The sequence below is a fragment of the Gorilla gorilla genome, chromosome 7 (genome assembly GCF_029281585.2).
Source record: "Gorilla gorilla gorilla isolate KB3781 chromosome 7, NHGRI_mGorGor1-v2.1_pri, whole genome shotgun sequence".
Taxonomy (NCBI): domain Eukaryota; kingdom Metazoa; phylum Chordata; class Mammalia; order Primates; family Hominidae; genus Gorilla; species Gorilla gorilla.
This window is the reverse complement of record NC_073231.2, coordinates 102,525,026-102,541,191: the sequence shown is the minus strand read 5'-3', so window position 1 is coordinate 102,541,191 and position 16,166 is coordinate 102,525,026. Positions and strand designations below refer to the sequence as shown.

The window sequence follows — 16,166 nt, the reverse complement described above, 5'->3', positions numbered from 1 at the left end:
ATGGAAATTTTAACAGTATTGATTCTTCCAATCCATGAACATGGAATATCTTTCCATTTTTTGTGTCCTCTTCAATTTCCTTCATCAGCATTTTATCATTTTCATTGTAGAGATCTTTCACTTGCTTGGTTAATTCCTAGGTATTTAATTTTATTTGTAGCTACTGTAAGTGGGATTACTTTTTAAATTTCTTTTTCAGATTGTTTGTTGTTGGCATATAGAAATACTACTCATTTTTATATGTTGATTTTGTATCCTGCCACCTTACTGAATTTGTTGAACAGTTCTCATACTTTTTTGGTGGAGTCTTCAGGTTTTTCCAAATATAAGATCACATCATTTCCAAACAAAGATAATTTGACTTCTTCCATTCCAATCTGGATGCCCTTTATTTCTTTCTCTTGTCTAATTGCTCTTGCTAGGACTGTTGAATAACAGTAGTGAAGGTGGGCATCCTTGTCATGTTCTAGATCTTAGAGAAAAGGCTATCAGATTTTCCTCATCAGTAAGATACTAGCTATAGATCTGTCATATATGGCTTTTATTACATTGAACTATGTTCATTCTATACCCAGTTTTTCAGAGTTTTTATCATGAAGGGATGCTGAATTTTATCAAATACGTTTTCAGCATCAGTTGAAATAACCATATGATTTTTTGTTTTTCAATCTGTTTATATGATGTATCACATGAATTGGTTTGCATATGTTGAGGATACTTGCATCCCTGGGATAAATTCCCCTTGGTCATGATGAATCTTTTTAGTGTATCAATGAATTTAGTTTGCTAATGTTTTGTTAAGAATTTTGGCATCAGTGTTCATTAGGGAGATTGGCCTGTAATTTTTTGTTTTTGTCTTTGAATGTGTCATTGTTTGGTTTAGGGTAATACTGGTCTCATAGAAGGCCAGTTTGGAAGTATTCTTTCCTCCTCCATTTTTTGGACTAGTTTGAATAGCACTGGTATTAGTTTTTCCTTAAACATTTGTTAGAATTCAGCCATGGAACCATCAAGTCCCAGGCTTTGGTTTTCTGGGAGACTTTCCATTATGGCTTCCATCTCGTTACTTGTTATTGATCTGATTAAGTTTTGGATTCCTCCATAGTTCAATCTTGTGGTTGTTTGTATCTAGAATGAGATCCATTTCTCCTAGGTTTTCAAATTTATTGGCACATATTTGCTCATCACAGCCTCTAATGATCCTTTGAATTTCTGTGGTATTGGTTGTAATGTCTCCTTTTCATCTCTTATTTTATTTATTTGGGTAGTCTCTCTTTTTTTCTTAGCCTGACTAAAGGTTTGTAAATTTTGTTTATCTTTTCACAAAACCAACTTTTCATTTCATTTATCTTTTGTACTATTTTTTAATTTTAATTTTATTTATTTCTGCTCTGATCTTTATTATTTATTTTCTTCTACTAATTTTGGGTTCAGTTTGCTCTTGCTTTTCTAGTTCTTTTTTTTAATTTATTATTATTATACTTTAAGTTTTAGGGTACATGTGCACAATGTGCAGGTTAGTTACATATGTATACATGTGCCATGCTGGTGCACTGCACCCACTAACTCGTCATCTACCATTAGGTATATCTCCCAATGCTATCCCTCCCCCCTCCCCCCACCCCACAACAGTCCCCAGAGTGTGATGTTCCCCTTCCTGTGTCCATGTGATCTCATTGTTCAATTCCCACCTATGAGTGAGAATATGCGGTGTTTGGTTTTTTGTTCTTGCGATAGTTTACTGAGAATGGTGATTTCCAATTTCATCCATGTCCCTACAAAGGACATGAACTCATCATTTTTTATGCCTGCGTAGTATTCCATGATGTATATGTGCCACATTTTCTTAATCCAGTCTATCATTGTTGGACATTTGGGTTGGTTCCAAGTCTTTGCTATTGTGAATAATGCTGCAATAAACATACGTGTGCATGTGTCTTTTTAGCAGCATGATTTATAGTCCTTTGGGTATATACCCAGTAATGGGATGGCTGGGTCAAATGGTATTTCTAGTTCTAGATCTCTGAGGAATCGCCACACTGACTTCCACAATGGTTGAACTAGTCTACAGTCCCACCAACAGTGTAAAAGTGTTCCTATTTCTCCACATCCTCTCCAGCACCTGTTGTTTCCTGACTTTTTAATGATTGCCATTCTAACTGGTGTGAGATGGTATCTCATTGTGGTTTTGATTTGCATTTCTCTGATGGCCAGTGATGGTGAGCATTTTTTCATGTGTTTTTTGGCTGCATAAATGTCTTCCTTTGAGAAGTGTCTGTTCATGTCCTTTGCCCACTTTTTGATGGGGTTGTTTGTTTTTTTCTTGTAAATTTGTTTGAGTTCATTGTAGATTCTGGATATTAGCCCTTTGTCAGATGAGTAGGTTGTGAAAATTTTCTCCCATTTTGTAGGTTGCCTGTTCACTCTGATGGTAGTTTCTTTTGCTGTGCAGAAGCTCTTTAGTTTAATTAGATCCCATTTGTCAATTTTGGCTTTTGTTGCCATTGCTTTTGGTGTTTTAGACATGAAGTCCTTGCCCATGCCTATGTCCTGAATGGTAATGCCTAGGTTTTCTTCTAGGGTTTTTATGGTTTTAGATCTAACGTTTAAGTCTTTAATCCATCTTGAATTGATTTTTGTGTAAGGTGTAAGGAAGGGATCCAGTTTCAGCTTTCTACATATGGCTAGCCAGTTTTCCCAGCACCATGCATTAAATAGGGAATCCTTTCCCCATTGCTTGTTTTTCTCAGGTTTGTCAAAGATCAGATAGTTGTAGATATGTGGCGTTATTTCTGAGGGCTCTGTTCTGTTCCATTGATCTATATCTCTGTTTTGGTACCAGTACCATGCTGTTTTGGTTACTGTAGCCTTGTAATATAGTTTGAAGTCAGGTAGTGTGATGCCTCCAGCTTTGTTCTTTTGGCTCAGGATTGACTTGGCGATGCGGGCTTTTTTTTGGTTCCATATGAACTTTAAAGTAGTAATTTACAGATTCAATGCCATCCTCATCAAGCTACCAATGACTTTCTTCACAGAATTGGAAAAAACTACTTTTCTAGTTCTTTAAGATACACCATTAGTTTGTTTATTTGAAGTTTTTCCTCTTTTTTATGTAGCTGCTTATACATATAAATTTCCTCTTAGTACTGCTTTCACTGTATCCTATAGGTTTTGGTATGTTGTGTTTCCATTATTATTTGCTTCAATTTTTTTTTTTAATTTCCTAATTTCTTCAATGACCCACTGGTCATTCAGGAGCACATTGTTTAACTTCTGTGTGTTTGTAGTTTCCAAAGTTCCTCTTGTTATTGATTTCCAGTTTTATTCCACTGTAGTCAGAGAAGATATTTGACATAATTTCTGTTCTTTCAAAGGTTTTAAGACTTGTCTTGTGGCCTAACATATAGTCTATCCTTATGAATGAGCCATATGCTGAGGAGAAGAATGTGTCTTATCCAGCCATTGGATAAAATGTTCTGTAAATATCTATTAGGTCCATTTGATCTACTGTGCAGATTAAGTCTGATATTTCTTTACTGTGTTTCCAGCAGGTAACAGATGATTGGGTCTTTTTTTTTTTTTTAAACCATTCAGTTACTCCATGTCCTTTGATTGGAGAGTTCTGTCCATTTACATTAAACGTTATTACTGATAAGTAAGGTCTTATGCCTCCCATTTTATTATTTGTTTTCTGGTTGTTTTGTGGTCTTCTCTTCCTTCCTCCCTTCTTTCCTTTCTGTCTTCCTTTTTGTGAAGGTCATTTTATCTGGTGCTATGTTTTAATTTTTTGCTTTTTAATTTTAGTGTATTTGTTTATGTTTCTTGATTTGAGGTTACCATGAGGCTTGCAAATACCATCTTATAACCCATTATTTTAAACTGGTGACTTAACACTGCATTAACAAACTAACAAGCAAGCAAAAAGAGAACTCTACACTTTTACTTCATCTCCCTGCTTCTTAACTTTTTATTGTTCTATTTATATCTTATTGTATTGCCTACATCTTGAAGAGTTGCAGTTTATTATTTTTCATCACCTCATGTTTTCATCTTTCTACTTAAGATATGGGTAATTTACAAACCACAATTACAGTGTTATAATATTCCATTTTTTCTGTGTACTTACTATAACCAGTGAGTCCTTTGCCTTCAGATGATTTCTTATTCCTCATTAACATCCTTTTCTTTCTGATTGAAGAATTCCCTTTAACATTTCTTGTAGGACAGGTCTGATGTTGATGAAATCCCTCAGCCTTTTTTTTTGTCTGGAAAAGTCTTTATGTCTCCTTCATGATCGAAGAATATTTTTGCTGGATATACTATTCCATGGTAAAAGATTTTTTCTTTTGGCACTTTTAATACGTCATGCCACTCTCTCCTGGCCTGTAAAGTTTTCACTGAAGTCTGCTGCCAGATGTATTGGAGATCCATTGTATGTTACTTGTTTCTTTTTTCTTGCTTTTAGGATCCTTTCTTTATACTTGACCTTTGGGAGATTGACTATTAAATGCCTTGAGGTAGTCTTCTTTGGGTTAAATCTTGGTGTTCTATAACCTTCTTGTACTTGAATATTGATATCTTTCTCTAGGTTTGGAAAGTTCTCTGTTATTATCTCTTTCAGTGAACTTTCTACCCTTCTCTCTCTCTCTCTCTCTCTCCCCCCTCCCTACTCTTCCTCCTTTCTAAGGCTAATAACTCTTGGATTTGCACTTCTGAGGCCATTTTCTAGAACCTGTAGGCATGCTTCAATCTTTTTTATTCTTTCTTCTTTTGTCTACTTTGTGTATTTTCAAAATGCCTGTCTTCAAGTTCACTAATTCTTTCTTCTGCTTGATCTATTCTTGCTGTTAAGATACTCTAATGCATTCTTCAGAGTGTCAATTGCCTTTTTGGACTCCAGAATTTCTGCTTGATTCTTTTTAATTATTTCAATCCCTTTGTTAAGTTTATCTGATAGGATTCTGAATTCCTTATCAATGAATTTCTTTGAATTTCCTCAACACAGCTATTTTGAATTTTCTGAAAGGTCACCTATCTCTGTATCTCCAGAATTGGTCCCTGGCACCTTATTGAGTTCATTTGGTGAGATCATGTTTTCTGGACGGTCTTGATCCTTGTGAATGTTCATTGGTCTCTGGCTGTTGAAGAATTGAATATTTATTGTTGTCTTTGCAGCCTGGACTTATTTGTACCTGTCCTTCTTAGGAAGGCTTTTCAAGTATTTGAAAGGACTTGGGTGTTGTGGTCTAAATTTTTGGGCATTGCAGCTGTATCTGCATTAGGGGACACCTAAAGCTTAGTAAAACTGTGGCTCCTGTGGACTTGTAGAGTTATCGCCTTGGTGGTCTTGGATAAGATCCGGAAGAATTCGCTGGATTACCAGGAAGACTCTTGCTCTGTTTCCTTACTTTCTCTCAAACAAACAGAGTCTGTCTATGCTGAGCTGCCTGGAGCTGGGAGAGGGGTGACACAAGCAACGCTGCAGTCACCAACACTGGGACTGTGCTGGGTCAGACCTGAAGCCAGCATAGCACTGGGTCTCACCCAAGGCCCACTGTAACTACCTGACCACTGCCTATGTTTGCTTAAGGCCCTAGGGTTCAATAATTATTACAAACCACAACTTTATTCACAATAGTTCTATTACACACCTACAAGCAATGAAAGCCTACTGTAATTCAGCAGGATCAGACCACTCACTTGGTGTCTCAAGCTTGTCTTAGGTACACTCCTGCACTTACCAATATCATTCTCCTTTCTAGAATACCCTTTCTCAGTCATATTCCACCCAATTTTAACATTCAACTCAAGATTCATTTTCCAGAGACAACTCCAACCAGAGAGACCTTACTGTTTTCCAGAACTGTATGACTTATTAATAGTATTATAGTCTTATTTAATTATATGTAATTGTATGTCTTGATAATGCCCAGCGTGTTCAGTGATTTCCAAAGGAAATACACTCAACCTATTTTCACTGTTATTTATATGGTTTTGGACATATTTTAGAGTAATGAGGAAGGGTCAGAGTGCACAGAACAGCATTTTACATGGAAATCCCCATTAGGCTTGCCTCTACCGAAAAGCCACTTCTCATACCAGCATCAAAGAAAGCTGAGGACTAGCTGGGCTTTGGAGGCTAACTTCTACCCAAGCTTATCAAAGTATCATATCAAGAACATATTTCCCAGCAATGGAATTCTCACACCAGTTACCAAAATGACTCCGCTTTATTTTTTGTTTTAACTTATATTATTGTCCAAATGTAGATCTTGAGTCCTCAAGTAAATTATAAACATTTTAAGGAAAAGATAGTCAATACTCTGAAACCCCCAGAACAGTGTCACTCATAAAGACATTGCTATATATACAACTGTTAAATGTATGAAGAGAGATGACACAGAAACACTAGTGGAGTGGGTTGAGTAATGGTCCCCCAAAATATACATCCATGTCCTAACCCCTAGTACTTTTGATGAGTATAACCTTATTCAAAAAAAGGGACTTTACAGATATAATTAAGTTAAAGATCTTGAGATGAGATCATCCTGGATGGGCCCTAAATTCAATGATAAGTATCCTTATAAGAGACAGAAGAGAAGACAGAACATAAGGAAGAAAGCCATATAAAGACTGAGGCAGAGATTAGAGTTATGCAGCAACAAGCCAAGGAACATCTGGAGCCACAAGAACCTGGAAGAGGCAAGGAAGAATTCTTCCCCTAGAGCCTCTGAAGGAACAGCATCCCTGCTGTTACCTTCATTTAGAACTTCAGCTTTTCAGAACTGTGAAAGAATAAATATCTGTTCTTTTAAGCCACTGGTTTTATGGTAAATTGTTAAAGCAGCCCTAGGAAACTAATACAACCAACTTCTGTACATTTGTTCTTCCATTCAGAAAATATCCCCCAGGAGGCTCTTGTGTCTAGGCATTTCATATACATGAAGATGTCTCACACATGGATATTGCCTTGGAAAACCTTATATTCCTAAAGAAAATCTGGTTACCTCTTGGATTTGGGTTGCCAGTTGCTAGCAGGGCATTTTACTTTGTTTTTCACAAAAGACCATAGATGTAGTCATATTTTCATGAAATGGTAACAGGAAGCCATAATGTGGCCCTAAAGTCATAGGTGAGGAAAGGACTCTAGGCCAGCCTTTTCTAATTCCTGCAATTATCAGGACAGACTATGAGAATCTAAAGAAGTCAGCAATCATAGCACTCAAAAGCAGCAGACACACATCATTTCCCCTGCATTGGGCATGTAAACTTTGTATCACAGCTCAAACGGAGTTGCAAGAAGATGTCAAAAGAAACTACATATGGCTACAGCAGAAAACAATCTTCCAAAGTAAGCATCACATCCTAACAGAAAAACTAACAATCCCTTGTTAGGAATAATGATAGTAGTTGCATAACTTGGCAATAGATTTCCTGGACACAACTTGGCACTAAAGAAAGCAAGTAACTGAGACTGAATAACAAATCACATGTACAAGCTATATTTTCAGAAATCTGTCTGAAGGCAAGGCAATGGGGAAGAGAGTAAAAGCTAAATTTAAAAAAATACTCATTAAATCATAAGGACAATTGTTATTAGCCTAGAACACAATGGGGTGCCCCTCTCACACAAACCTTTTACAGGTAGCTGATCCAGAAAAAATGTGCCTCAGTTAGAGATGATTATTTTTTAAAAGGAATAACTTGCATAAGAGCCACAAAAGGAGAAAATAGGGAACAGAGGAAAGTTGCATCCAAAAAATATTGCCACAGAACAGATAAAAATTGTGACCAAATATAATGATATAAACAAAAAAATAAGCACATACCTCTATAAATTAAAAATGCAAAGTAAGTATACAAGAGCCCAAGTAAAATAAGGCAAGGCAATACAAGGAGATGATGCTTGGACTGGCAGAGTTCATAAACAGGAGAGAAAAATAAAACCATCAGAGAAATGAAGATCATATTGGAGACAATCCAAACAGAGTAAATGCTGCTGAAAACAAAGTAAGAATTATGAAGGACACAAATTTAAAAAGTGATCAGAATAAAATGTAAATAACCAAGTTAAAAAGGATTATAGCAAAAGTAAAATTTTTTAATGATTATAGAAAAAAGGATATATACAGAAAATGGAAATCAATTACACTTGATCTTAGCCAAAAGGCCACGAAGAGAGAGAAAATGGAAATCAAGCATATGTACAACTAGTGTCCCCAAAAAGTGTAATCAAAACAATGGAAGGAACAGGCTTCAATACATAATTTTTTCCCATCTAGAGAAAAGTCCTCAAGGAAATAAGAAAAAATTTTATATCCAATCGAACGGTTGCTGAAGTACAATGACTGCTGACAAACTTTTTTTAACATGCAATAATCCACAGAATTTGGTTGCCTTCTTCCCTTTTTCCATTTCTGGAAGAAATTGCTAGTGCATTAACTTCAGTCAATCAAGAAATGCATGATAAATCTCTGGCAAAATGACTAATAGTTGTACTGAATTCTCTATAACGAAGACCAAAACAAATACATTATGGTTACAGGATAGAATGAATAGGTTAGAAGCCTTGACATGTAACAATGTGTAATTAACAAAACTTGACACAGCAAGGGAGCAAGAAAATTGGTGGCAGTATATTTCTGCTGATTTCTTCATTTTATAGAGACAGAGGTAGCAGACACCACTGGAGACCTACACAAATTTATCCTTTTCTGCTTCTGTATTGTAGAACTAGGAGGTTCTCCCCAGCTCCACAGAATGATTTGTGATTAGCATAAGCTAGTCTTGGGAAATCTATTTCTCTTAACATGGGCTGGTTTTAGCATGAACATGTGATTCAATTCTGTCCAATGAGTCATGAGCAGACATTTGTTTCTCAGTTCTTATGAAGAAATTTGAGAAGATAAACAGCATTTTTCTCTGTCTCTTACGCTGCTATAGAATAAATTCATGCCTATAAATGTAACCAAGAAGAAACAACAATGAAGTTAAGAGCCTACATGCTGAGAATGGTCAAGAAAAATATGGAAAAACTGGATTCTAAAAACATTGTTGAGATACTAGAACTATCCTACTTCTGGACTTATTAACATTATTATTAAGGTAGCAATTGTCTTAATTGATTAAGCAACCACTAGATGGCTTTTCAGTTACTTATCAATGAAAATATTCTAATTGATATACTAGCAATCAAAAGAGATCATTTAAAACTGGTAAGTCAAGCAACAGAATTACAGTACATTGAAATATAAAGAGGCATACATGAAGAAATATAGTACCTTCAATTTTGCAGTAGGAGTAGAAGGAAGAAAATGGAAATTGCCAAGTTCATCTATGCTAATAGTAGGAAATAGAGAGTCACATAAAGATATAATTATAAAGTAACTGGTAGCATAAAATTACAAATCTTCCAAATCAGAAAATACACACACGCCCCACAAAGCAGAAATAGTCCATACTGTGAACAAAGTGTGATAAGATATAATGACAGAATTAAAAGTAAACACTTATTTCTACAACTACACATGGCCTAAACATACTCATTAAAAGAAAAATGAGGTGGGCCTCAAAGCAAAATCCAAATATCTGCTGCACACAAGAATACGACAAATCAATAAGTAACCAAGAAGGGTTGAAAATAAAAGGAAAGGCAAAGATTACAACAGGCAAGAGCAAGTAAAAAGAAAATAACGTTCATGGTATTAATATCAGATGGGTTTTAATGCAGCATAATATATGTTCAATGAAAAAAGATAAACACCTTGTAATGCTAAAGGGCACAATACAAAATGTAGATTAAATGTTATGACTATCTAATTACCCAGTAATACAGAAGCAATATCAATAAAAAAAACCCTACAGAAAACAGAAGTCTTAAATTAGAAAATAAAATCTCAGCAATGGGAAACTTTCTTTTCCCTCAGGACATGACAGAATAAGCAAAAAAAATTTTTTTTCAGAATATAGAAAACCTAAATAAAATTAAGTGATATACATTACTCTAAAAATAGAGACTACACCTTCTTTCCAAGTTTCCATGGAACATTCACAAAACTGATCATTTGCAAACAAAAAAAAAAACTTCGACAGTTTTCAAAAAGGAGAAATAATGTATACATCTGTGCTCATAATGTAATAAAACTTAAAAATAACAAACCCAGAAAATGAAAATAATCTACTATCAGGATATTTTAAAATTCTGTTAAGTTTTGCATCAAATATAAAATCAAAACTGAAATTATAGGATATCTGGGAAATAACAATCGAAGAAAGAACAATATACAATTATCTAGGTGATATAGCTGAAATATTAATAAACAAGAAAGAATGAAAGAGATAATATAAGCACTCAAGTTAGAATAAAATGAAAAACAGGAAAATAGAAAAAAGAAATTAATAAACATAAAAAGTGAAATAATGAATTAGAAAAATGGCATGTGGCCGGGTGCAGTGGCTCACACCTGTAATCCCAGCACTTTGGGAGGCCAAGGCAGGCAGATCATGAGGCGAAGTTCGAGACCAGCCTGGTCAATATGGTGAAACCCCATCTCTACTAAAAATACAAAAATTAGCCAGGAGTGGTGGTGTGCGTCTGTAATCCCAGCTACTCAGGAGACTGAGGCAGGAGAATCACTTTAATCTATGAGGCGGAGGTTGCGATGAGCTAAGATTGCACCATTGCACTCCAGCCTGGGTGACAAAGCAAGACTCTGTCTCAAAAAAAGAAAAAGAAAAAGAAAAAAAGAAAAGAAGAGAAGAGAAAAGAAAGAAAAGAAAAGAAAAATGGAATGTGGAAGAATAAGTAAACCCAACAGATGTTTCATGGGTGGAGGAGGAGAAATAACATGAAACAAAACCTTTAACTTGCCAAAACATTTTTAGTTATAAGGATAGAAAATACAAATACAAAGAACAAGAAACAATGAGGAAGATCCCAGAAACAAAAAAAAATTAAAAGACTCCTATAACACCAGTTTGATCAATTCATTGTGAGTAAATTTGAGAATTAAGATGCTTTTCTAAGAAATCACACCCCAGATAAATTTGAAAATCTAACATATCACTAACTGTTTTAAAAGGAGGACAAATTGTCAATTTACTCCCAACAAAATAGTTCAACACATAGTTGGTTTCACTAGCGGAATACTGACAAATTTTTAAGAAACACCTAACTTTAATGCCATTCAAAGTGTTGTAGAGCATAGGAAAAAAAAAAGAAAATCTTCAAATGTATATTTATAACATATAAATCCACAATAAAAAGCACAGAAAAAAATAAAAATATAGCCTAAACTCACTTGTGAATATCATGAAAAAAGACCCTAAGTGAGTATTTGCAAATAGAATCCAGGATCACATTAAAGTATAATATACCATTACTAAGTGGTGTTTATGCCCCAAATAAAAGAATAATGTATAACAATAAATCTATTAATATAATTTACCATGTTAATAATAAAAACAGAAAACTAAAATACCATCTCAATAAATTATGAAAAGGCTTTTGATAAAATTCAATGTTATTTTTGACAAAAATCCTTATCATGTACTATACTAAGAAAAGAGGGTTTCCTCTCTTAATATGACAAAATATCTCTGTTGCATCTCAAAAGCCAGCATGTCATGCTTAATGAAAACTCTATTAGTATTCTTATTAACAATAAGTTGAAGACAAGAGTGTCTACTATGACCACCATTAATTTTTTGGAGGTCCTGAATAACATAACTAGACAGTAAAATGCAGGTAAAATTTTAAGAGATAAAACTAAAATATCATTATTTGCAAACTATATGATTATTTACCTGGACAGCACAAGAGAATCAACTGGAAAACTATAAATAATGACAGAATTCAGTTAAGTGAATGAATACAAAAATAATATTGTGACACCACTACTTTTCATACATATGAACAACACAAATAGGAGATCCAAAGTAAGAATAGATTGCATTAAAAGTAGCAACCAAAATTATAGAGTAACTAGAAAAATGTATAACAAGAAATATGTGAATAAAACTTTTAATGTTACTGATGGACCCACAAGAATTAAATAAATGGAAAAGTGAGGGATATTGATGGATAAGAAAACTCAAAATGTTAAAGATGTCAGTTCTACCTGACTTATTCTATAAATTTAATATGTTCACACATATTCACACACACACAATTAATACTATTTGAAACAAAAGAAATTGATTTGATTCTGAAGTTCACAGGAAAAATAAGAATAACAAGAAACATTCTGAAAAAGAACACAAATGATCGGGATTAACAATGCAAGATATAAAAACCTATTGTAAAGCTATTATTTAAAATGGTGAGTTGCTGGTTTGTAAACAGAAAAATAGATCAATGAAACAGAACAGAGAACCCAGAAATAGACACAAATATAGTTAGAAAATTTTAATGTGATAAGTATATTTGAATCCCATGGGAAAAAATGAACTTCAAAAAGTGATATAAAAACAAAAAAACCTTGATAACTAAATGAAGAAAAATTAAGCTAGATACATATAACACACCTTACACAAAAGAAATCTGAGACAGATTAAAGATTTAAACATAAGAACCCTTAAAGTACCATTAAAAAATGAGATGGTTTATAAAAAAGATCTCAGAGCAATAAAGATTTTCTAATTCTGTCAAAAAACTCAGAACCCATTAAAATTGATAAATTTGACTAATAAAAATAGAAATAAAAAGTTTTTCATAACAAAAAATCAAAACACAAATGCCTAGAAAATTAAGAAAATATTTATAAATCATAAAACACTGAGCTAACTCTGTTTTTTGTTTTTTGTTTTTTTGTTGTTTGTTTGTTTTTGAGATGGAGTTTCACTCTATCACCCCAGGCTGGAGTGCAGTGGCAGAGCTCAGCTCACTGCAACCTCCGCCTCCTGGGTTCAAGTGATTCTCCTGCCTCAGCCTCCCAAGTAGCTAGGACTACAGGCAAGCGCCACCATGCCTGGCTAATTTTTGTATTTTTTTTTTAGTAGAGATGGGGTTTTACCATGTTGACCAGGCTGGTCTCGAATTCCAGACCTCGTGATACACCCACCTCAGCCTCCCAAAGTGCTGGGAGACAGGCATGAGCCACCACGTCTGGCCAACACTGAGCTAACTCTTAAATCAATCTGCTCCACCTGCTGTTGCTGGTACCTCCCCACACTATCAGAGAGCCTGAGGACAGGCTCACTTTCCCTGCTGCTGGTATCTGTGCACATAATCCAAGAACCTGGAAATCAACCCATCCCTCTTGCTGCCACTGGCACCCACATGTTCCATCCAGGGGCCTGAAGACAGGGCCACCCTATCCACTGCCACCACTGATGGCACCCAAGTACATCATCTGGGGCCTAAAGACAAGCCGATCCCACCCACCACCATGATTGCTTGCACCCAAGCATACTGTGTGGGGGTCTAAGGATCAGTCCTCACCGTACCTGCCACAGCTAACACCTGCATCCACCATCAGGGACTTGAGGACAGGCATGCCTCACCAACACCACTGGTACCCAAGGACCAGCCTGCATGGCATGCCCATCTCCAGCAAAGCCTCACCACAACATCCATTAACAACTGCAGTCTAAGCCACTGAGGAACTCAGAGAAAACACTGATGCTAATTACAGCCAAAGAAATCATGCAGACTATACTACCGTGCCCAACCAGAATCAAAACCAAAGCACTTTATCCAACCAACACTATAGATTATCTACAGGAAAAAGTCTTTCTCCATGAAAGCCAATGCATAAAATCAGAAGCAATTGTTATGTCAGATGCACTGAAATCAATGTAAGGATACAAAAAACACAAAAAAGCAAAGAAACATGACACTTCAAAAGAAACACAATAATTATCCAGTAAGAGATCCCAAAGTAAAGGAAATTTATAAAATGCCTAAAAAAGAATTCCAGAGAATAATATTACAGAAACACAGTGAGATACAAGAGAACACAGATAAATAATACAGAGAAATCAAAAATAATTCATGAGCTGAATGATAAATACCAGAGACTGATATCCAAAGAGAACAAAACCAAAGGCCTGGAACTGATGAATTCAATAAATGAAATAAAAAATACAATCCAGAGCTTCTACAATAGAGTACACCAAGCAGAGAAAAGAACTGCTGAACATGAAGACAGGTTTTTTTTTTTAATAACTCAGTCAGACAAAAGAGAAAAGAAAAAAATAGAAAAAATTGATTTAAAAGAATGAAGGAAGCCTAGATAATATATGGGACACCATAAAAAGAAAAAAATTCTAATTCTGGCAGTTCCAGAAGGGCAAGAAATAGGTAACAACATAGAAAACCTGTTTAACAGAATAATACTTAAAAACTTCCCAAATCTTGCAAGAGATTTAGGCATCCAGGTACAAGAAGCACAAAAACTCACAAATAGACATAATCCAAAAAGGTCTTCTCTAAATTACATTATAAGCAAACTGCCAAAAGCCAAAGACAAAGAGAGAATTCTAAAAACAGAAAAAGTGCCAAGTCATATACAAGGGGATCCTAATCAGACTAACAGTAAATTTCTCAGCAAAAAATTACAGTCCAGAAGAGAATGGAATGATATATTCAAAGTGCCAAAAGAAAAAACCCTGCCATCTAAGAATACCATACCTAGCAAATCTGTCCTTCAGAAATGAAAGAAATAAAGTATTTCCCAGACAATCAAAAACAGGGAATTCATCACCACTAGATCAGCCCTGCAGGAAATACTTAACGGAATCCTACATCTGAAAGCAAATGGATAATCTCTACCATCATAAAAACACATGAAAGTATAAAAGTAAGATACACAAATGAGAAAGACAAAGAAGTGAAACATTACCGCTAAAGAAAACCACTAAACCATAATGATAAAAAATAAAAAAGGAAGAAAGAGACAAATGATATATAAAACAACCAAAAATCATACTACAAAGTGACAGGAATATTTCCTCATTTATCAATAATAACCTTGAATGTAAACAGATTAAAGTCTTCACTTAAAAGATATAATCAAGCTGAATGGATAAAAAAGCATGACCCAATTTTATGCTGTCTCCAAGAAACTCATCTCATCTGTAAGGACACATATAGAATGAAAGTAAAGGGATGGAAAAATATATTCCGTGCAAATGAAACCAAAAGCAAGCAGGAATAGTGATATTTATATCAGATAAAACAGACTTTAAGTTAAAACCTGTAAAAAGAGACAAAGAAAGTCATTATATAATGATGAAGGGATCAATTCAGAAAGAGAATATAACAATTCCAAACATACATGCACCCAACAGCAGAGCACCTAGATATATAAAACAAATATTATCAGATATAAAGGGAGAGACAGACTCCAGTACAACAATAGTTGGTGTATTAGCCCATTTTCATGCTGCTGATAAAGACATACCCAAGACTAGGCAACTTACAAAAGAAAGATGCTTAATGGCCTTACAGTTCCACATGGCTGGGAGGCCTCACAATCATGGCAGAAGGCAAGGAGAAGCAAGTCACGTTTTACATGGATGGCAGCAGGCCAAGAGAGAGAGCTTGTATAGGGAAACTTCTCTTTTTAAAACCATCAGATCTTACTCACTATCACGAGTGAGTAAGTGAGACTTACTATCACAAGAATAGCACAAGAAAAATCCACTCTCATGATTCAATTACCTCCCACTGGGTCCCCCCCACAACACATGAGAATTCAACATGAGATTTGGGTGGGGAACACAGCCAAACCATATCATTCTGCCCTGGCCCCTCCCAAATCTCATGTCCTCATATTTCAAAACAAATCATGCCTTCCCAACAGTCCCCCAAAATCTTAACTCATTTCAGCATTTACCCAAAATTCCATAGTCCAAAGTTTCATCTTAGTGAAGGCAAGTCCTTTTCACCTATGAGCCTGTAAAATCAAAAGCAAGTTAGTTACTTCCTAGATACAATGGGGGTACAAGCATTGGGTAAATACAGTCATTCCAAATGGGAGACATTGGCCAAAACAAAGAAGCTGCAGGCCCCATGCAAGTCCGAAATCCAGCAGGGCATTCCAAAATGGTCCCCTTTGACTCCATGTCTCACATCCAGGCCATGCTGATGTAAGAAGTGGGCTCCCATGGCCTTGGGCAGCTCTGCCTCTGTGGCTTTGCAGGGTATAGCCCCCCTCCTGGCT

General features: G+C 35.3%; 1 protein-coding gene across 5 annotated transcripts in view; it reads right to left on the bottom strand.

Moving 5' to 3' along the window:
- The window catches only part of CPQ (carboxypeptidase Q), a 495,923-nt gene that overhangs the window by 443,269 nt on the left and 36,488 nt on the right, over positions 1–16,166 (bottom strand). For 3 of the 5 annotated variants that reach the window (XM_055348055.2, XM_063709393.1, XM_063709391.1), the window contains one exon: positions 15,840–15,899. The exons of the other annotated variants lie outside the window; for them this stretch is intronic. In XM_055348055.2, the coding sequence (XP_055204030.2) occupies positions 15,840–15,866 (27 nt within the window). In that variant the 5' untranslated portion in view covers positions 15,867–15,899. The remainder of the gene's footprint in view (positions 1–15,839; positions 15,900–16,166) is intronic. 5 annotated transcript variants of the gene reach the window in all.